General features: G+C 38.5%; 1 protein-coding gene across 1 annotated transcript in view; it reads right to left on the minus strand.

Moving 5' to 3' along the window:
• LOC113080807 (fibrillin-2-like) overlaps positions 1 to 10834 on the minus strand; it is a 31393-nt gene extending 20559 nt beyond the window's left edge. The window contains exons 1-4 of the mRNA XM_026252856.1: positions 10746 to 10834; positions 6812 to 7106; positions 2136 to 2218; positions 1175 to 1273 (exon numbers count right to left, since the gene is read on the minus strand). Of these exons, the coding sequence (XP_026108641.1) occupies positions 1175 to 1273; positions 2136 to 2218; positions 6812 to 6987 (358 nt within the window). The 5' untranslated portion in view covers positions 6988 to 7106; positions 10746 to 10834. The remainder of the gene's footprint in view (positions 1 to 1174; positions 1274 to 2135; positions 2219 to 6811; positions 7107 to 10745) is intronic.
• Between the last annotated feature and the right edge of the window lie 12489 nt (positions 10835 to 23323).

The following is a 23323-nucleotide window of genomic DNA, read 5'->3' on the forward strand; positions in this document are numbered from 1 at the left end:
ATAGGTTAACAAAAAACGAAAAAAATTACTAAAACACAACAAAATAACAAAAAAACTTTAATAATAAATTAATTATACTAAAATGACACTGCTGATTCAGATTCAGAAAAATCAGAAAAATTCAGATGTGTGGTAGACAGACATTAAGGATGAAGAGGCTAGCATTAAAGTATCTTGAGCACAGCTGCAGTATTTGGACGCTAATTGCTACGGCTAACATCTGTGTGGTGGCTTGTTATTTATGGAGTAATTGCAGATTCATAACTGACTCATAAATGTGGCCGCCTCCAACCACTGCAGACGGCACGCGGTCGAGTAGGCGTAATGACAGCATCACCGATCTCGCAAATCCCATAAGGCTGCCAAAACGGAGTACAAGCGTATGTTTAGCATTTGCTTTCAAACAGTCAGAGGACTGGCAGCTAAATTAGATGGTCAATTTCTCATTGCTGAATAAATTGACTCTGGTTTTACAGCTTACGAGACCAAACCCTATGGTTTGGTGCATTTGGGTTTATTTGTCTATGACCACATATTCCGGGCATTCGCTGAGAAACGTCTGGACGCCATTGGCAGGGAGCAAGTGCAGTAAGAGAAACCTGCGCTAATGCTAAACACCTCGTCCAGGAATCACCGACGGTCATTACTTTTCCCAGCGCCATCTAAACAAAATCAATCACGCTTTTCTAAGCAAGTCATAAAAAACGCTCAGTGCAAGGTTTCACCGGTGGACGTGTGGTCTCAAATTTAACATATCTCAACAGAAAACACTCCTAGCTAATGATTCGAAGGATGAAACACTATACAATGTCAGAGCATTTTCACATTTCCAGCATTTCCAGCCGGCCATATCTCTGCTCAATTTCACCTCTCAACATAATAAATTGCTGGAAATGTCAAGGAAAAGTTTGAAATTATGACAAGCCATTCAACCACAAAGTAAGCAAGCAGGGTAGAGAGAATTATTTTAAAAAACACATCTACAGTCAAAGCTGTGCCCTAGCGGTTAGCACACATGCTCCAAACATTGCAAGAAGTCATTTCATATCCATTTCCTCTTTTTCTAAAATAGGCCCATGAATGAAAGTACCAAAATGGCCAAAATTCTGAAAGTTTTTCATATGGCCCAGAGCGTTTTGTTGACACAAAATGAGACCGAAATGACTAAACTCACCTGCGGCCGCACCACAGCTGGGGGCAAGATGACCACTGGAGCAGGTACACATGTTGGGCCTCGAGCAAAAGCCATCCCCACACGAGTTCCTACAGATCGCTTGAGAGACAAATATTCATGATAAGTGATGAGCAAAGGCATTTTATATCTGTTAGCATATAAAGAGGTGGACAGTACACAAGATAAAAAACATTACATGACATTGTTTACATGCTGTTACACTGACATCTTTCCATGGTTAAAACACTGACTGAGTGATTAAATGAGACAGGATACAGAATTCGGTAAGTTTTACTCTTTCTTTTATCATAACTGCAGATATTTATTCAAGTTTATTTTGTGCTGAAACTGCTATTAAAGAAGAGGAGATGATCATGTGCTTTGCGCTGCCACTTCTTTTAGACACTACAGCGATTTTTCACTTTACATTAAACAATTGCAAAACGGTATTTATTTTTTTGAATATTGTAGTAAAATGGACAGAATTTGAGATCTGAGACTTTGTTTCATATCAAACGTAACAAAGCACAATGCTTATTGCGATTTATTGGGTGCGAAGTGTGCTACAATTATGCATTCGTTAAATGAAAACAGGCAACAATAATATTCTTGGGATTTAGGAACCATTAGCTTTTTGAGAATTAATTAAAATTGAGAAATACATATTTTTTATCCAGTCCTACTGTGCAGCATGCTAGTATCAGGATCCAAATATAGCTTGGGTCTTATGTTCAAACCTTTATCTTGTGGGTTTATGTTGTGGTTAAAGGTCTTGTGGTCAAACCCCAGAAAAAGCAATTCATGAACTGTTGAGTTGCTGATTTCCCCCCTGATGTAACCTTGTTTAAGAACCTTGACCACAGTTAGCCTAAGGCTAAATGCTAACTTTGTGGTTAAGTGTAGTGTGGGTAAGTGGCATCTTCAGCATGCAAAGTTAAAAACAAATATTGCAGATACTCACGAACTATACACTGGTTCCCACCGGGAAGCGTTTTCCACCCTGGACAACAATAGGAGTGGAAGCGGGAACCACATACGTTGGGCCTGAAACAACGGAAACCACTCCATTAAATTACAGAAACCAAATATTATTCCTGAACGTTTCTCAGAAACATACAACATAATGAAATATCTACAGTCTCAAAGACCTCATGACCCTTGGCAATAAATATGGCTCAATACATAAAACGGCCCCAAAGGACTTTCCAGGGAAATGACATGAAAAGAGTTTGTTTTGAGTAAGACCGTAACCAAACTTCCTGACAGAAATATTTACTAAAGCTACTCTTAAGTTCCCAAATGCGCTCATCCATGAGCTGTTTTTTGGCAACTTTCTCACAGAAAGTTGATTTCAAGGAAAAGTGTCTGTTTAGTCATAGTACATGTGATTAATGACAGGACCAAACCCAAAGTTCTGTATGTTTCTGCTTAAGTGTGAACAAACACAGCATCATGTTTTGGGGCTCGCTGATTAGTGACTTAATCCAAGATGACCAACTAGTAACTGACAGCTTGGAGGCAAATTGCCCTCAGAATGTGTCATTTTGGCAGTTTCTTTCCAACAAGCCCTTAGGATCTCCATCAAACCTGGACCCTTGCTGCGAAAACAGTTTTATTTCTATCAGCACCAAGTTAAGCCTGCCATAAATGGCCCTTTAAAAAAAAATCACAAGGTACATCTGTCTTTCTGCGCACACACATAAATTCCTTTCCTCTACAAGTCAAGATGTTTACAAATGTCAGTCACCTGGGGACAACCAGCTGTAGTTTAAATCTTTTGATGGATTTCAAACCGCATTGCCAGACGACACAACCGCTAACAGCAGAAACCAAGAGAGATGTGGAGGGCCAGAAAGAGTAGAGGCCGATGGAGGGCTAGATGTTGGAACATGAAAACGGAAAATGCTGGGGAAAGGGCAGGAATCAGTGGGAGGTAAAGAAAACAAGTGGAAGTGAAAAGTTTGGGGGGGTTGGGAGGTGGGCGACAGAAAACAAAAGCAGCAGTGGAAATTAGGCCAGATGATGATGAATTATCAGCAATGTGGAACCGTAGAGACTTATTTCTCAACTGGAGCCTGAATAATTAGGTCTGAAACTCATGCACAATGATGCCAAGAAGGTTATCCCTGGACACAAACCGATCTCTTCTTTCTTAAATCCTACATTTTTCGGTGGTGATGCACCGAATGTTTGGAAACTGAAATTTTTCATCCGAATAAGTTAAAATGCTGAATAAATTGTACCGAACAATGATGTTTGTGGTGACGTGATTAAATACCAACTAGCGTAGAATGACAGACGCACATTCTTTTTTTTTTATGCAGCAAACATGTCCAAAAGTGGGGAATCCACAGAATGTTATGTTTTCTAATACATGCAGATATTGCATGTATTTTGACTAAGCTGAATGAACTCATACTGTTATCTGCTTGTTAGCCAGGGTTCACTTAAACAGTGTTAATCTTCAGTTAAACATTTGCTGATCAAAGTGTCCAGTTTTCCTTCTTTTTTGTCTTTAGCCAAACACATGCCTGATTCAAGAAGGGGGTATCAAAAATGGCTGAATAATATTTAAAAATTGGTTTTTAATTGGTTTGAGACATGGAAAAAAACATGAAAAGAACATGTGCTCCAGAAAATGCATTCCAAACACGCAATGTCGCAAACTATGTGCAAACTACTAAATGTATTAGTTGCAGTACGGTATGTTTACCAATACTAAATGAAGAACATTTACAAAACCCAACATCTTGAATGCGAACCAGCACCTCAAAGAGAGATATAAATTGGTAACGGGTTCTTTGCTACAAGGCAAATACCTGGAAAGACCATGTGACTCCTTCTGCTAGATGGACCGATTCACTTCACTAGGTCAAATCCTTTTTAATTTACAGGGTCTACCAGCCCTCAGGCCTAAAGATATTTGCAAGTAATTCTTTGCCAAATATCTCCAGATAAAGCAGGTCAACTTTACGACATTTGAGAACCCCTCACAAACTGAATTCCAGTAAGGTCTGGACAAGGCTGAGATCAGGATTCTTTGACGGCCTCTGGCCAGTTCTCGGTGAGGTCATAAAAACCTAACAGGACGAAGGAGAGAGGGTTAAACAAAGATAGCACCATTCAGTCTCACCGGCTACCACTCCTAGAGAGGTTAAAGGTCAATTCAGAGGCATCTGCTCCCAGCCCCCAGGATTGCTTCTAAGTCCAGAGCCAATGAGCTAATGGCACGGTTGTTTTAACATTATAAAGTTCCCATGTGTAAAGCCTCTGGATCTCCATGACCTTTCCCTGTCCAACTTGGCCTGTTTCAAGCCCCTGACCTTAATGAACTCCAATCACACTGCCGTCTAGACTATACACACTTTTAATGCAACGAGAAAGGAGGGGGGTTACTCTATATGATTTCAAGTCCCATGTGGTAATGTTATTGCTTGCATGCATAAGATTGTCCACAAGACACTTTGAATCAACTGGTGGTATAGGGAATAAACAACAGAAGTCAGTTGGCTATTATACTTTTTCTTGTTTGTTGGAATACAATGAGTGCATTTGATAAGATGATGAATTTCTGGTCATGCTATTATGAACATAAGGATACACTTATCAGATCTGCATATTCATTTCCATTGGTTAGATGACAAACCCCAATAAAAAGAGAAAAACACACTGTTTTTCTGTGGGGTCCCTTAAAACTAAGTTGGCTCCATATACACAGGCAATTTTTTTTTGTTCCCAAACTGAAAAATTTATTTCTGCACATAACAATTCCACAACAAAACGTTGTTGGCTTTTAGCAAACTCTTCAAGATCCAAGAAGGATTGTTTTCCTTTTGACTGGCATGCATTTCTAGCTGTTAAAAGTATATAAATCCAAGACAAAAAACTCAGTCTCTCTGGGGAAGCAAAGATCAAGCATTTTGGAAGAACTGGAGCACATCTTCGGAGTCTTGTGGAGCTGACATTGCCTTGGAGACATGTTGAGCAAATGAAGAGAAACCATGGCCAAGCCAGCAAGACTTCTAAAAACATCTACCCTGAGCATGCTGCTGGCTTTGTACTGGGCGAAACTCCTAAGGGTTGGCATCGAGAACCACATAATCATATTCTCACCCCAAGCCCACTGCTTTTACAGCAGTCTCCCAGACTTTACCTTCATTTAAGGGGCCCCCAAATGCAATGTGATCAGACTTCTCCAATCTGACGGCCAAATTATGCTTAGCAAGGACAGCCAGTAAGCTCCAAATCCTACTGCGGCTCTCTTAAACCGTCTGACCCCGGATAACTTGGCTTGATTGGTCCTCAATACATCAAATGTGTTTTTTTGTGCAACGTAATTATAATCAGTGTTCTTAAGGGCTGTTCTTACAAAGCATTGGTATGTTAAATAGGATTACAAATGGTGCATGGTGGTGATTAGACCATACCTTAAGACTGCAACATTTGTAAGAAGGGTCTTTATGTTGACGAAGGGAACTATTGGACAGGAAAGCATGGGCTCTCAAAAGTGGCACATTTCTCAATTGACTCGGTGCCACATGGTTCTGCTCCACTGACCGGAACAGATACTGCCCCTCGGATTATCTGGGAAATTGGCTAAAGTGTTCAGTTAACTAATTTTTGATTACGATCCAGGTCAACTACTATTGGTCCCATTTCTAGTACTGGGGTACCATAAAGAATGGTGCTTTTGTTTCTGAACTCCAGTCTCTACAGTCCTAACAGACTCAAAGTGTCTGTTTGGCCTTGCAGGATTTGTTTATAGACCTTAACTGCAAAAACCCTTTCCTGATTAAATAAGGGTCTGAGAATTAGAGACATATCTCTGTTGCAAATGCTCTTTCTCACCTCTTGCTTGAAAACAAATGTCCCTTGTTGGAGCCCCCTGAGTAATCAGAATACCTCATTTCCTGCTGCAGTGTGCAGGGGAGTTATAAGCAAGTACAGATGAGCGGATGATTGGAATAACTGTTTCGAACACATGAGGGCTGCATGACACAAGACAGCCATTGTTTCCCAAAAATGAGAAAAATACACAGCTTTGGCTTTGCGGAGACGAATGCAGACACTAAGTTCAAGAGCCACTGGAGGGTTTGGAAAAACATCCATCATGCAATCACTCATCTTTTAATACATTTAAGTGTGTTTACCTCAACTTTCAACAGAAACTAGAGACCTAAAACACCATGCATTCTTCTTGGACATATAAAGACATAAACCAAACAATAATATCTTTCAACAGTGCAAGATATCAGTAGGAAGTGACACTCCTGTTGTCATGACCAACATAGTGAGGCATTTCAGTACTTAAAATTCCTTCACAGCAGACTTCTGCAGAAGGCTCCATCGCATACGCTGCTTTCTTAATCACGCTTTCAACCCAGTTTGGCTCTAACCCAAACAACACAGCAGGTTGCAAAATAAATCTACTTCATTAAAAAGTGCATTTAAAGAAAATGATGCTAGCTTCGAATTCAAGCTTTAAAGATATACCAACCCCCAAATGAATATACTGTACTTCTGGTGATAAAAGTTGAGTTAAACCCTCCGCTTCATATGGTTAAGCCATTAGAGTGTCCACATTAATAATGAAACTGACAGAAAACAGGAGCAGGACGGTACTGAAAAAACTCTTACCCCCTGAGGGACTCCTGGCCTCTCCGACGGACCCTCTGTTGCACCTCCCCCTCAGGTTTTCCAGTGAATCGACTGGCCTGGATGTCTCCATCTCCTTGCGCCTGCGCCGAATGGACCGCGGCCCACCAGATTGCGGCCCATCCGAGCACCACCTTGGCCAGATTCCACACTCCCATTGGCCCCTGCTGTGCGACTCCTAAAGCGCCGTTAAACGTGCCTCACTTGCAATAAAACTCTTCCTTTCCAATGAGCTCTTCAGACGCAAACTTCAAGCTTGTGCACTCCAGACTGAAGGCTAAAAAAAGAGAAGATGAAATGCATAGCTTTACTGCTTAGCCTATTTGGCCTATACAGTGAACATACGAACAAATGTGCCCCCTCATAAATTTTTCCATTAAATCGCCCACGGCCGATGATGGAGTTTTTTATAAAGTGTAGTATTATTCCAGGCAAGCCGTGTGGCTCTACACTGTAAAAAGTGATACTCTATATTTACTCAATTAAATTGTGGCAACAGATTACAAGCATTATTGTTAATTACCTTTAACACATTAGAATTAATTAGAATTAATCAAATGAGATGCTTAAAAGCAATTATTCAAAATGAGTAAAATAACATGAAAAAAAATAATTAAAATGTATTCAAAAATATCGGTTTTGTTGGATAAAACGAGAAGCACCCAGCTGCAGCCTGCATATAGAGGCGGGGTTGCACATGTTAACCCGCCCCATACCTACTGTGATTGGTTTGACCATCTTTCATAGGCATACATGATAGGAAATGTGTGTGTAGTTGGTGTACACTGTCAAAAATAATACATTATATTTAATTAATAAAATCGTGGCAACAGATTACAAGCAATATTATTAATTAAATTTAACACATAAGAATTCATTAGAATTAATCAAATGAGATACTTAGAAATTAACCATTCGAAATGAGTTAAATAGCACAAAAATAAGCTAAGTTTAAAGAAATACAAACCACAAAAAAAACATTTCTTTGAGAAAGAAAAACAAAACACTATGCTAATGAACACTATGTTATGCATACCAGGCCAGTAGTTGGTGACTAAGAAACACAGCGCAAAAATGTAATCCACAAATTCATGTTTTAGTTGATTACATGGAGATGATACAGGCATTGTGTTCAAAAGCTCATGTTGTCAAGCCCCCAAAACAGAGTTACTGAAGACACCTGATGTTAACAAACAGAATCACTGCAGGAGAATAATCTACATTTTGGTTACCACTACGGTGGTCAGTGTTTGCTGTAGTTGGGATCTTGACCCTTAACCTTTTAAACAAAACTTTTTTTGGTTGCTGTGATTGTGAGATTGCTGCTAGATAAGCCAACGAAGAGTAAGATCAGGTGGTGTTGTTTGTTTTGACAGCCTTTGGTCTGGATTTCTGAGTTGGTTTTGTCTTACAGGCAACAGTTGTTCTATGTTTGAACAGCATAAGGTCTAGACATTTAAAAGAATATATATATATATTATTTAGGCAAACAGACATCAAGAATCAGCCTGAGAACCTCAACAATGGTGACCATCAAAAACTTGTTGCACTGCATTCTGGGTGCCACCAATCAAAACTCATTTATGGATCCCATCTTGCTGTCTGTCACCATTCTTGAGAATCATATGCTGGTTCTTGATGTCACTTAGTGCAAAAGAGAAAGTTTCCCTTCTCCGTCACAATTTTTTTTCTTAATCAGAATTCTTAAACTCTGGATTTCACATAAAAATCCAGGTCTTCTATTGTAGAATTACAGGTGTTGCTTTAATGAATGTCAATTTGTCTCTGAGAACAGGCTCAATTTATAACACTCAGGCCAAACAAAGATTATGCCAAATTATAACCAGGACCACCGCAATACTCTTAGCAAGTAGCTGTTATAATTCAGTTACAACAGCCATGCAAAATGTAACAGTAAAAAGTCAAGGGTCAACAGCCCAACTAACGCAAACACTGACCACTATAATGGTAACCCTATAAATGTACCCTTTTTTTCCTTCAGTGATTCTGTTTGTGAACTTTGTGTGTTGTTAATTAACTTTGTTTTGGGGGACTGAAGACACACACTTCTGAACATGATGCCTGTATCATATCTATGTAAGCAACAAAAATGTGAACATGTATAGTGTTTCATGATCGCCAACTACTGGCCTGGCATGTATAACATAGTATTCTTTAGCATAGTGTTTTTTGTTTGTTTGTTTTCAATCAAATCAATATTTTTGTGAATATTTTACTTAATTTTTTCATGTTATTTTACTCATTTTGAATGGTTGCTTGTAACCATCTAATTTGATTATTTATAATTAATTATAAAGTGTTAAATGTAATTAATAATATTGAATGTAACATTTTAAACAATTTTATTGAGTAAATAAAGTGAATCATTTTTTACAGTGTATAAGCACCAGACTGCTTTCTTTTACAGGCCCACTTAGACTTGTCTTAGTGTGTAGAAACAAACCAACTCTTGGCCAAGACTGGACTCCTGGTTTTGTCCTCAACTGGCTCATTAAAAATAAGATTTTTAGGATAAATAATGGGCGTCAAAAGATTTAGAACCATGGCAGAAATGGATTTCAACTTCAGAGGGGTGGCAAGACAGCATAGTTTTCTTTTCAGCATGATATATTTGTGTTAAACCTTTGCAAAGTGGGCTTACTGCTTAATAAGGACATTCTTTAACAGAGGTAAACTGGTAATGCCTCCACAGACTTGCTTAATATAATATATGACTTTGTTTTACTGCAAGCCGCTTTTGATAAAAGCGTTCGCAAAATGAATACTGTTTAACATCAAAGTCTTAAAAAGTTGGTTTAATGAGAAGATTGTGATAATAAAGTTAGTTAAATTACAGTACGCCATCTTAGATGACAGGCCTAAGGAAAGTTTGAAGAGTTTTCAAGTGGGCGGGTCAGTGTGAATAGAAAAAACAAAACATCAATAAGGGACTGCAGTTTTTACAGTATACAAAAACAGATATTTTATATTCTGATAAAGCATGAATGCAGCTTTGATAAAAGCATTTGGAAAATTAATTAAAATATTATACTTAACAAATGCCTTCAGATTGTTAGTTTAATGGCAAATTTAGTTAAATCACAGTTCATCTGAATTTGACAGGTCTGGCAAATCTGAGAGGGAAAGTTTGAGGCGTTTTCAAGTGGGCGGGGCAAAACGAGGCGCGAACAAAGAAAAAAAATCATAAATGACAACAGTCATCTTTCCAAGGTATTATTATGAATTACATCGTTTGCTTTTCCTATTTTAATTAAGTCAGACACCGTGACACAATTCAACATCTTATACTTTAATTTTGACGTTAAAAAAAAGACAGCAGCACGTGAGCGTTTCCTTTGGGAAAAAAAAAGTCGTTAAAAAAAGTTGAGTTTGCTGAGGCAAACGCGCTCTAACGTTACTACACACATAGATTTCGCGATTTCGTTAAGGCGTCCAATATTCTACTGATAATAAGTGTACTTGTTGCATTTTAGTCTATTTTAACGAATATATATTATATACTTGCAGATGTAACCTATTTAAAGTATATTTAACCAACTTTTACTTAAAGTTTAGTCTCTCTTAAAATAACTTTTTTTCTCATGTTTCTAATCTTTACAACTTTTCTCATCTTTATAATTTATTTCTATGCAGTCATGTACCGGGATAATAGTTTTATTGGAGTTTTAAACGAGTTAGCCGGTCAACAAACTGTAGGGAAAGAAACGCCGGTTTGCGTCACCGAGGACTTTTTTTCTTCAAATTAATTTTTGCAAAGTAGCCAACGTCTCAATCGCCTTAGATTCGTTCTTTCCTACATTTTAAATGAAAATCGCGGTGCATCTTATAAGCGCTTCGTTGAAACTGATGCAAATAAACCATGCGATAAGTAATCAGGATATTGAAGCAGAAATACCTCAGATGTCTCGCAGTGCCTGGAGGAGTCCGTTATTGTCACGGGATATGTTCCCCTGAATGGAAAACTGCACTGTAGCCCTTGTGAGAAAGAGAAAAGTAAGTGAATTACCCTGAAGGGTCGAGGGGAGGTGCTTTGGTAGAAGAACCATAGAGGAGGGGGTCTGAACCCGCTGACTGCCCCCCTGCACTGCAGCCAGCCATTATTTACACGATTGAAAGAGTGAATGAAAGAGAAAGCTAAGTATGTGATTTAGATCTTTTGTCAAATTTGTCCTCTGTTTCTTTGTAACCAGCGATTGATGCAGTAATGAAGTGCACTGATTAAGTGATTGACTCATGACATAGGAAAGATAGGGCTACAACACGAAACGCACAACAATCACGAGGCAACATTTTACCTGACACGAAAAACAATAGTATTTAGTATGTTTGAGGTACCTTGGTACACATGCTATAGAAAAAACTTTGTCAAAATATATTAAGACAAAATATATATTTGACCCTGGACCGCAAAACCAGTCATATCATAAGGTAAACTTTTTTGAAATTGAGATTTGTACATCTGAATAATCAAAATATTGAGAAAGTCACCTTTAAAATTGTCCAAATTATGTCCTTAGCCGTGCTTATTACTTATCAAAAATTATGTTTTTATATATTTACGGTTGGAAATTTTCAAAATATCTTCACGGAACATGATCTTAACTTAAACTCCTAATGATTTCTGGCATAAAAGAAAAATCGATGATTTTGTCCCTGACAATGTATTGTTGGCTATTGCTACAAATAAACCCCAGCGAATATGCTCCACGGTCACATATATAGACAATCTAAAAATTTCAATTGTTGACAATTATTAAATATAATTCAATTTTTTGACAGCCTAAATGTAAAGTATTGACATAAAATGCAAATAAAAAGTTTGTTATATAATTTATTATAATTTGTTATATGTAATATATATATTTTTTAAATGGTACAGAACTGCAGAATAAATGCATTTTACTACAAAAATTCGTTTTTTTGCTGTAGGATTTGTGTAGCTTTTATTTTTGCATTTTTATAAACAAAAATGTATTTACATTTTATTTTGTCACAACAATCTATGTGAAAAAGTGGAATTGAAAAAGTCTTAGTTCGTCTTTGTAAATGCTGAATTTATTTAGCATGTTTTTGCATTCAAACATTTACCATTACCATTTATAATGTCAACATAACAATTTGAGAGAAAAGTTGAATCGAAACATTTCAAATGGTCTTAGTATTTGGTACGATTTATACCGACTTTATTTCCCCAGCGCATGCAAAAACAACAGAAAGCTGCAGTAAATCTTAAAAAGTAAAACTGACTAAAGGTGATTCAGGTTCAACATGTTGTCATCATATTTAAAGGGTGAATAATTCAGTGTTAACAAAGCTTTGTTTTCTGACTGTTTTCTTAACTGCTACCTAGCTTGCCTGATTTTAATTGGCTGTTAGGGTTGACGCGCCACCTGGGTGGTCGAACAGCTGAGCGCATGTGACCGGAATGCGAGCGCCAATGTTTTTGAAATGGCCAAACTGAGTCAGCAGGTTTAAAAAACATAGATGGCTTTGTAGTCTGAACAGTTCTGAAACAGAATGGCCTCCATCACCCTCACATTTATCGAGCTCGTTTTATCCCTCAAGTCAGTCAAAAATGTGGGAGATTCGGTAAAAATATGTTAGTTCCCAATGTCATAAAAGTTAATTGGAGAAATCAGCGCGTAGCTGTGTTTGAGCACGTCTCGTGATTAAAACGCCCTACGTCATGTAAAATACATCCATGGTGCTAGGAATGATTCCATCGTCCTTGGAGCAAATACAGTGGAACGAGATAGGAGCAATGTTCTTGGCAGAGACGTCTTTCTCCGAGACCCACGCGGCTCGCCCCTAAACAGAACCACATTGTGCGCTGCGCTGAGCCCACTTTCCCATTACTTTTGACTCCTCCTCAACATCTGACAGGTTGCGCCCAAAGAGCATGTGACATTCAGAGCCTTTCTAGGAAGATGATAAAGAATGAGGCATTTTCTGACTAATGCCTTTTGTGGAGATTGTAAATACGGTCTGCTTTCGATTCATGTAATACTTTCCTTATTAGCAGTGTTCGCTTGTCAGGCATCACTACTACTTTTGCTCATAGTGATTGGAACAAACATCTTGTGCTCCAGACAGAAGAGGAATGTTTTCTCAGGCCATCCGAGATAAGGATGAGTTTGTTTCTTCATCAGATTTAGAGAAGTGCCACCAGTGGATCATCTGCAGTGAATGGGTGCCGTCAGATTGAGAGTCCAAACAGCTGATAAAAACACCACAATAATCCACACCCCTCCAGTCCATCAGTGAACATCTGGAGAAGAGAAAAGCAGTGTGTTTGTAAGAAACAAATCCATCATTAAGACTCTTTTAACTTTAAACTGTCGTTTTTTGGCTGAAATATGAGTCCATAATCCATAATAATGTTTCTTCCAGCGGAAAAGTCCATCTCCTCTTTATTTGTTCAGATTTTGAACTGGTTCATATTGGATTATAGAGTTATATTTTATGATGAAGCAATGGTTTGAAGGTAGAAATGTCTTAAGGATGGATTTTTTCTGTTCTTACAGGCACAGCTTTTGTTTTTTAAGATGTTAATTAATGGACTGGAGTGGTGTGGATTATTCTGATGCTTTTATCCGCTGTTTGGACTCTCATTCTGACGGCACCCATTTACATCCATTGGTGAGCGAGTGATGGAATGCTACATTTCTCCAAATCTGATGAAAAAACAAACTCATCTACATCCGGATAGTCTGTGGTTGAGAACATTTGCAGTAAATTTTCATTTTTTGGGGTAATCTGACTCATGTGCTTTATTGCTTTTCAAACTAATCAAACATGCCTTTTTTAATTTTTTAGCTTGACAGTCGTATTTAGATGCCACAATATCTGAAAACATTCAAAATATTTGTCAGTGCATGTTCTCAATATACAATAAAGAAGACTTGTAATGAAATGTGCGTGTTTTATTGTTTGTTAGAAAGGCAATAATTGGCAGCAGGATTGGAGATGGTGTTGTGCTACGGCTGGAGATTGTCCTAGAGATGCTTTGTTTATGAGAGATGACAAATCCTGTGTAAACCAGATGAGGATCCAGTTGTTTTTAATATGGTTTGGGTCCCATCGAGAAGCCTCTGTTTCACTCCTCCATTAATCTTGTCGATGCCGCTTTGATTGGCTTCCACTCCGCATCTCTGTCGTCTTTTTTAAAACAACACCATGTTTTATTTCGGGAACACTGTGCATTATAAAAACAGGAACTGCACTTTAAATGAGGCTTTTTGGGTCATAAAATGTAAAAACGAGTTAGATAACAAAAAATGTGTTCCCAACTAGCCTAAACAGGCCGTTTGTTTGGGTTTTGTGATTTTCCAGCATGCACTGCAGTGTGATAAATTATGTAGATATTGTTTCTGTGCTTTATTGTTTTTGATGTTTGTGTGTACATCTACATTATTGTTCAAAAGTTTGGGGTTGGTAAGATTTTTTACAAATTGTTAAAAAAAAAAAAAGTATTTTCTGCTCACCAAGGCAGAATTTATTTGATTTAAAATAGGAAAAACAGTAAAATTGTGAAATATTATTACATTTTAAAACCACTGCTGTCTATTGGACTATGTTATTACTATGTTATTGATTTCTGAGATAAAAGCTGAATTTTCAACTTCATTGCTCCAGTCTTAAGTGTCACATGATCCGTCAGAAATGATTTGAATATGCTAATTTGCACCCAAACAACATTTCTGATCAGTATCAATGTTAAAAACAGTTGTGCTGCCCAATATTTTTGCGGAAACCATGATGCATTTTATTTTTCAGAGTTCACTGATGAATAGAGGGCTCAAAAGACGCATTTATTTGATACGGAAATAGTTTTTTTAACATTCTAAATGTCGTTACTGTCACTTTTGATCAACTAAATGCATCCTTGATGAATAAACGTATTAATTTCTTTGAGAAAATCGTACTGTCCCCAAGACAGAAACAGTCAACTTTCTAAAATTCATATGATCAGAAGCTCCCTTGATGAAACCTCAGAGAGTTTGTGAAGTTCATCTGTTAGGAAACCAAATACTTCTATAGGTTCTGATATAGGAAGAATCTGAGCTGAAATCTGTTATCGGTGCGTCTCAGAGCATCACAACTGAGGCCATAGCAAGACACCCCTGTCATTTATTTTGGAAAGATGTTTGATTCAAGCCACATGGGGAAAGTTATGCGCATTAGTTCTGTGCAAACTATAAGCATGCACATATCTTCAGGTTCCCTGATAGTTTCTTCAAGAAAATAGGAATGCTCCTATCTATTGGGTAACGAATGCCTTGCTATTTGACACTGTAGCCTTGATGAAAGAAAATGATGTAAGAAATGCCCTATGTTGTAAAGTATTGAGGTCTGGACTGGTTTCAGATCTGGGTTTGTGGTGGTGACCCACAGGGGTCAGGGTGGAGCTCGACTTAGTTTTGAGATGCTCACTGCCGTCTGGCGTGAAAATGACCCTGAAAGACTCGATGCGACTGTAGAAATGAACCCATCTTTAAGTATATGCTTTACTTGTTAAGATAAGATCAACGCAAACATATTCTGCTAACCATCTTATTTTGTGCTCCACAGAAGCCATACGGGTTTGGAGCGACACAAGGGCGAGTAAATGAGGAAATCTGTGGTCATAAGTTGAACGAATCCACCATTAAATCTCCCATAAAGTGCTTAAAGAGTTTCATTCTGTTCATTTCCCCAAACATCAGAGTAGCACTAAACTCAATGCTATTTTGGGAAGTGGCTCTTCTGTTACTCTAATTTCTAGTGCTTTTAAACCTTGAGAGCTCTTTCTTCTTTCAAACACTTTGTTCTTTTTTTTTATATATATATATATACATATATTTCAGTAACGCTAACCTCACCTTCCTTCGAGGCAGCTGTAGACCTCCAGTGATGTAGCAAGGTAAGAATGCACAACTTCAAGTGCAGAAGAGAGGACAAACGCAAGCTGTTTTCAACCTGCAAAACGGTGTCATCCTGTAAAACAGGGAAAATTCTAATGTGCACCAGTGCCAAAACAACATCATGTGCCTTTGAGACATTAAAGTAGGAATTACTAACTTTAGAACATCTCCTGCATTGATAGTGCATGTAAAATGTGATGTTTATTGACTGTTTCTTTAATTTACAGAGAGAAGATGAGTAAGAGACCGAAATGTGTGAGTAGCAAAATCACTGGGACATGAAGAAAGTTCCCAGAATGCAACTCCACAAAACGAGAAATGTCGAATAAAGGAAGAGGGGAGTTGGCAAGGAGAAGGAATTCCAACAGAGCTGCATGGAGAGTCTGCTTGTGAGCTGCACCCCGTGCTAATGGATTTCAGATGTACCGTGTCTTGCACTCTCAAGCACGCATAAAACATACTGTTGCATGGGAATCTAAGAAACGGCAGGAATTTACTGCACACATTCGTAGCGAAACCTAAAGATGTGTACATTGTGACTCTATTTTGGGGAAATTAAAGACTTGAACTCAGTTAATGCTCGCTGCATAGCTTTTTCTAGGTGGTGCTCCATTTCCGTTGTGTACTTAGTACATTGAAACAGAAATAAACATTGTTCAAATCATGCAGTATCTGCAGGTGGGAAGGAATCCTGGCAACTTCTCTAATGAGATGCCTCAAGTTGGTGAGTTTTCAAGAAAAGGGTCCTTTGCTATCTCTACCGAACATGAAAATGAGTTGCATCAGGTAATGAATCACAAAAATAAGTTGTGCCACTCGTTGTTGATGTCAAACTTGGTGCAACACATCTTCTGCAATAGTTGGAAGTACACAAATGAGAAACCCATGACAGAGGAAACTCAAGTGAAGATATGATTTCAATAAATCATACAATCATACTTTTTTTTGCTATGTTTTATGGTGTTTTTTTTTTTTGGAAACTTGACAGCCCCTGGTCTCTTGGCTTCTGTTCTGTGGAAAATAGCAGCTTGGACATCTACAGAAATATTTCATTTTGAACTTGCTAGTGAGTATATGATGGCTTTTGAGCATTTGTGGTTGATGTGTGCCTTTAAATATGCTCTAACATCCATCTGAATTTGTTCTAGATCATCAGAAGTGATGTAACGACAGCTGGGAAACCCATCTCAGCCAATTTACTTAAGACACACCTTGCTAAACCATCGACAGCTGCTTTCTGTTTCGGAAACATCCAGAGAAACAGCCCAAAGAAAACGCATCCATTCTCACCGCACGCCCTCTGAAAGGCCACAGATTTCATTCAGATAAACGCCATTCATGCAGAGAATGAAAAAAACACACTTTGACTCCTCACTTAATTTGGTCATTAATCTTTTGCAGATCGGATGTGCACTTCCAGGTTCAGATGAAATGTTCGCATCTGTGGTTAATTATGTAAAGTTGGGAACGCGGATCTCTGTGGCTTCGTCTTGATAACACAAATCCATGCCCTAGTGAACAGGGGGCCTTGCTAAAACAATGATTTGCATTCCAGGGAACCAACTTGTCTTTGTTTTTGGTTTAACCCAACTGTAAACTTGTCATGTAAGTTTGTTCCAGTGATAATTCCATTAATGTCTGCAATGTTTCAGCCTTGAAACACCTGGTTCCTTTTGTGAAACAGTTTTGTCAGCATGTTGTAGAAGCACCCTCAGTGTGCAGTCCACAAAAACTGGGCAAACTTGTGTGCACAAGAGGATATCCAGTTTTAGTTAAGGTTTTGGAGGGCCAATTTTGGTTTTCAGTTGTGTTAGAAGAAGCCTGATAAGTTTTGACTATAGTTTACAACAGACGGTGACTCTGAACATGCTCAGCATCCTGCTGAGGATCTAATCCTCACCCATTTCCTCTCTTAAGTCCAGATAGCGTGTCTTGTATGTTCATTAACTCTTTGTTGGGAAGCTTTTGTCAAATGCTTCTGCATTTGGAAGCACAACTGCGAGTTAAACCTAATATTTAATGATTTTAGTAGAACATCAACAATGTCTATCTCTCACTGGCTTGCGATATCAAATAATTATTTCATTCTTTTCTTAGAAAGACAGAGCCAGGGAGTCATTCAGCTCAGCAATAATAAACCTGGATGTGCTCCAGATCTCAGATTATTTGCACAGCGGCTCTCCGTCTCAATCACTCCAGAACTGGTTGTTTACATTGAAAATGACCCAGAAAATATGGCCCAGCCAGTGGCCACCAGACCCCCCTTTGGCGGAGGTGAAAATGGCATCACAATTCATGCAAAGAGCCGTTATAAGCAAACATAGAGACTTTCTTTTTCAACACATGAGGCTAAATCTGTGAGATATTACAAACTAAGTGTGTTATAATGCCACTTCTTTAATGGGAGTAGTGTAGTTGGCCTCTGAAAGTATGGATGGAGTATAAGTATGTTTTGCCCAGTCTTCTGCTCCTGCTGAGAAAAATTCCATGCTAATCTAGTGACTTAACATTTTCTCAAACTGTGTTTAGATTTCCCAAGATACCAGTGTTCACAATGAAAAATACTTAAATGCAAACATTTCTCATCCGATTATTAAAGGTGTCCCATGGACTCTTTACCACCACCTGTGATTTATAAAAGTTTTACACTAATTATACTTTACTGTCACAGTTTTCTTAGTTTATGTACATTACTTTAAGAAGAATAATAATAAAAAAACACTTGAGGACAAATGGTGTAAACTTGAAATTTCCAACCAAATCTGACCCTAAATATTTAATACATATAACATTATTATACACTTTCCAAAGTGAACTGAAGTAACAGTTTTGAATGCTGAATACTGTTTTTTAAAACGTTTTGACAATTTCACTTGTTTTACTCAATAAGATTAATTTCAAAAAAATTTAAACATTAAAAAATACTAACATTTTGGTTGGTAAAAATGAACAAATCGTCCAATCAAATTATCTGATCTCTGTACTCCATATGTATATATTTTATAGGATTTTTAGGAAAAACTTGGTTTAACAACCCATTACTTTAAGTAACAATGTTATAAACTTGAAACCCAATGTTTTCTAATAGCAGCCTTGATAGACAATGGTTAACGGCCCTAAATGACTAGTTCCAGCACAAGCCAACAAACCACTGGAGGAATGGCACCAAACAGCCTCTTTTATGGGTGTAAATATCAAGTAAAGCAGGTGTACCATGGACAAATGGATAGACAGCCTGGAATATCATTACGGAGGGGAAGAACAGATGCTCGACAGCTCGGTAACCAGAACATCCTACCTGTACCCACGGTCTACGGCGTTTCCTGCAGCTGTTTTTAACGCAACATGCCTCATAGCACAGGAATGAAAGGTCAGAGCTTGTGGATTCACAATTTTGGCACTTAAGTATAGGAATCTGTACTTTTTCACATACCTGTACTCGAATGAATAGCTCCGAGTGATATGTGATTGTCCATGAAAGAACAACAATAATATGCTCCAGACATCAAAATGGGTCCAAAAACCATTCACCCCCTCCTCACTCTGGATTTGTGCTTGTGTGGTCACGTTTGGTGCCATTTTGTAGAGGGTCAGTTTTGCTAAGAGTCAATCAGGTGGCCAGCTGTGTTTGCTTGCTTCTTGACAACTATGCAGGAAACCCAGTACATCAAAACCGCCAACACCCTTGTGCAAACACACGCAGAATGACTAAGCACAAGCACAGTCACAGGGAAATAAAGTGTGCAAATAGCCTGGAATATACGATCAGAGATTTTGTTGTTGTATTCTACATCATTTACATACATAGTCCTTTGATTGGAAATAATCACTGGCTCCTAGAAGAAAGGATTCTTGCTTTTGAATATCAACTTTGAGTCAAGAGTTGGCAGAGTAATGATGAGAAATGTTTAAGCTCATCATACTGAATGTGGCTTGAGATGTCATGCTAAAGATGAAACGTTGAGGAACATCTGAGAAGCAATAACGTCTTCCTGTGAGAAAAAATTCCTGCGAAAGCAAGCAACTTCGGTCTCCGAAAGTGCCTAATTGCTTTTTCATTCAGTGTTTGGGAGAATTTGAGATCTTGAACCAAAGGTGTAGGATTGATTTTGGCATTTATGGGGACATGTCCCTAAATTTTACGTCCTTATCTTGAAGAGCTCTCCAGTGCTTTTCTATCCTGTAGGCCTCAAGAGCGGACACCCTTCCAAAGACAAAGTCAAATGTCTGTTTGCTTAGCATTAGCAAGTGCGATCAGCCAGGGCTGTGGAGGAACGGCACCATCACAGGACTCCCAGGCGACTGCTTTGAAGTCAGGGAGTTTGGGAGTTTGCAGATGGGGGTGGATCCGTTCTTCCACTGATGGGAAGATGGGAAACCAGCTGTTAGATGCACCACACAGGGATCATTATGAAGTTAATCACCTTCCAATATCTGCTAGGCCATTGTTATAGTATTATACAGTCACACTAACAAGTCATTCCTATTGTTTTGGGGATATTATGTTAATCGCACTCTTATATGAAAGAAAAATCACTCAGTATTGCAGATCTCAGTATTGCAGTTCATTCTGATGGCAGTGAGATGCCCCAAATGCTTCTCATCTAGAGTTTCAGTGTGCTCAGATTTCCAAAATCAAGTCTGCAGTCTTAGATCTCAATTTGACATTTCCCATCAAATTCTTTCAAGGCCGAATGATCTAAGCTGCTAGCCACATTTATTTTATTTCTCCTAACACTTTTATAAAACTATTTTAGGAGAAACATCTGAGATGAATTTGAAATGTAAAAGAATCTGCTTTCTCTGTGTTTGTTCTTCCATGTGACCTTGTTTGTACTTGTTTGGGTTGAATTCACTGGGTTTAAGTTGAAACATAACTGAGACCTCTAAATCTTCTGAGTTCCAAAAGAGCAACTTCCAACCAGTGACATGTTCTGGGAGATTTTTGACTTGTTCCCGGCATTAATATTAGCAACATTAAGAAAACAACCATTGTTTTAGAGAGTGTGTGGTCCTTGAAAGGGAAGTCTCATTCAAACATGATCTCGGCCATCTGGTAGTTGTTGAAGTTTGGCTTTTGATTGCACTCTGCTGGCTCTGGAAGCCACAGCAGGCCTAGTGCAGCATGGGATACATGTAGCGGAGCACGGCCACTTAAAATGGGAGTGGAATGCACTCTTCCTCAGCGAAATTCACTCTCGGTCGACACAGAGAGGCGATTTTTCAAACAGATACCTAAACAGACTTCTCGCTCGGTTGAGTTGAGTTGAAGTGTGGCTTGCGTTCAAATGACCAAATTCCAGAGAAAGATTGAATGGGTTTGGAAATTTGGATGAGTCTGGATGGCTATGTGTTAAACTGTATAGTGGTGGCACCGGTTTTGTATTGAAATACGTAGTTAAATATTACTGTTTGTCACTGGTGACTGTTGATGTATTTTATGGAAAGTTATTTATATTTGTGGGTAATTGTGATTGTTCATAGTTGCAACTTTATATCTCTCACAATTTTGACTTGCAACTTTTTCTCGTATTTGACTTCTTTTGGAATTTCAACTTTTTATCTCATAACTTTTATCTCAGCATTGTGACTATTTCTCACAACTGGGACTTTTTTCACATAAGTGTGGCTTATTTTCTAATTGCGACTTTTTAACTCACAATTATGGCTTAATATCTTCATCTTCTATATTTAAAAGTTACATTTCAGTTTTGGCCCTCTTGATATTCGCAGTCTACTCCCAATGAAGTGAGGTGAATTTCTGACCGCGACCAGGCACGTTCTGGAAACTACTAGAAGCTATAAGGATCCACAAAGAAGAGTGGGGGGGTTTCAGGTTAGATGGGACAGGATATAGATGCTGCGTCCTGCTGCTATGCCATTAATTTGAGGTTTACCTGTGAGCCAGGGAGCTGGCAACTGGACCTTTTGTTGCAGGGCCACATCTCAATATTGTGTGTACCCGCTAATGAGGAAATGATTAGCACCTTTCAATAACAGCTGAGGTAATCCACCCCCTGCGGAAAGCCAAGGGCAGCCAAATGAACTCAGCACAATAAATTATCTAATGCAATTTCTAAGTATTCTTGAGTCACCAACGCACATCCCACCCCATACAGCAGGGATTTGCCCAACTAGAGAACAGCGCAGCTGTCGATACTGAAACAGCAGATCTTAACAATAAAAAAACAGTCCTATGAAACATATTTTTTTCATTATTATTATTATTTGCAGAAAAAAATATATATATTTTTACAGCTTTTCTTGATTGCTTACACAAAATACAATTTTCTCACAACTATAAGCACAATCTCTAAACTATACAACAACTAGTGCAAACTTCAGTCTTCCAGGTCAAAATCAAATACTTTAGCCAGTCTCTGCCAAATTACATTACAGTATATCCTTATTTGTAATGGAAGTTTCCCCTAAACAGTCGTCTCTTAGTTCTGCAAAAACAGAGTACATGTAAAGACTACTTGTCTCCCACTAGCAGGATTCACTTTCAAAACACATAATCCCCTGTACTTTTGTTCATATCATCCTAAGATTCTGATCTGTGTTTCATCAGTTTTGCTACTGAATGTTTACAAGGGGATAAAGTTATTGGATGAATATATTTCTATGTGGTTGCCGAGGCGTTTAGAGGGGTTTTAAGATGTTCTGTGGTTACTAAGGTGTATAGAGTGGTTTAGGCTTGTTGCTATGATGTTTAATTCTACAAAGGTGTCTTCATTCATTGTATAAATGGAGAAATACATTGAATGTTGACCAAAAAGACTTTGTGCCAGAAAGCCGTTTCATGACTGCAATCATTCTTCTGCGCAAAATCCTCATAACACCATGTGTTTCGACCATAGACTGTATCAAACATGGACGTAGTGTCCGTGACGTCTCCCGTAGGTTTCCGAAGAGAGTTTTTGAAACCAAAATTGGGCGGAGCGTCACCGCGCGTCACTCTGGGGTAATCAAAAATGAGCAAAAAGGCGGGAGCTGGTTGCCTAAGCCACGCCCACCTAGCACGAGGGCGGTGTCAGGAGCAGCAATCCACCTGTCACTCAAGTGGCCATGCCCCTAATTATGCAGAACTTTAAGGAATTATATAATTTAAACGGATGAGCTATAAAAACAATTCACCTCCTCACAGTTGTCATGAAGGGCTAAATTAGCTATATAGACAGAAATAATTTTTTGCAACAGGCTGTAAACATGTTTTTTTCTGCTGTAAAGTTGGGCATTTTAACATGGGGAGTCTATGGGACTGACTCTCTTCTGCAGCCAGCCTCAAGCGGCCAGTCGATGAATTAAAGTTTTAGTCACTTCCTTGTTGGCTTCACGAGAGAGCGCGGTAAGTTGCCGCTCGGTTTCAACACATGGTGGCTGTTATTCGTCTTTAGATGATGCAGTTGGAACTGAATTACCGGCCTCTGATAATCATTCATGAAATGATCTCACACAGAGCAGACCTGAGATCATCTGAGGACAATGACAGACTTGGAAAACCGCACGGGTCTCTCTATGAGCAAACCAGTGAACATTTACGACCAAACCTGAGCGCCGCATGTCTGAA

This window comes from Carassius auratus, unplaced genomic scaffold (genome assembly GCF_003368295.1).
Source record: "Carassius auratus strain Wakin unplaced genomic scaffold, ASM336829v1 scaf_tig00032082, whole genome shotgun sequence".
Lineage (NCBI taxonomy): Eukaryota > Metazoa > Chordata > Actinopteri > Cypriniformes > Cyprinidae > Carassius > Carassius auratus.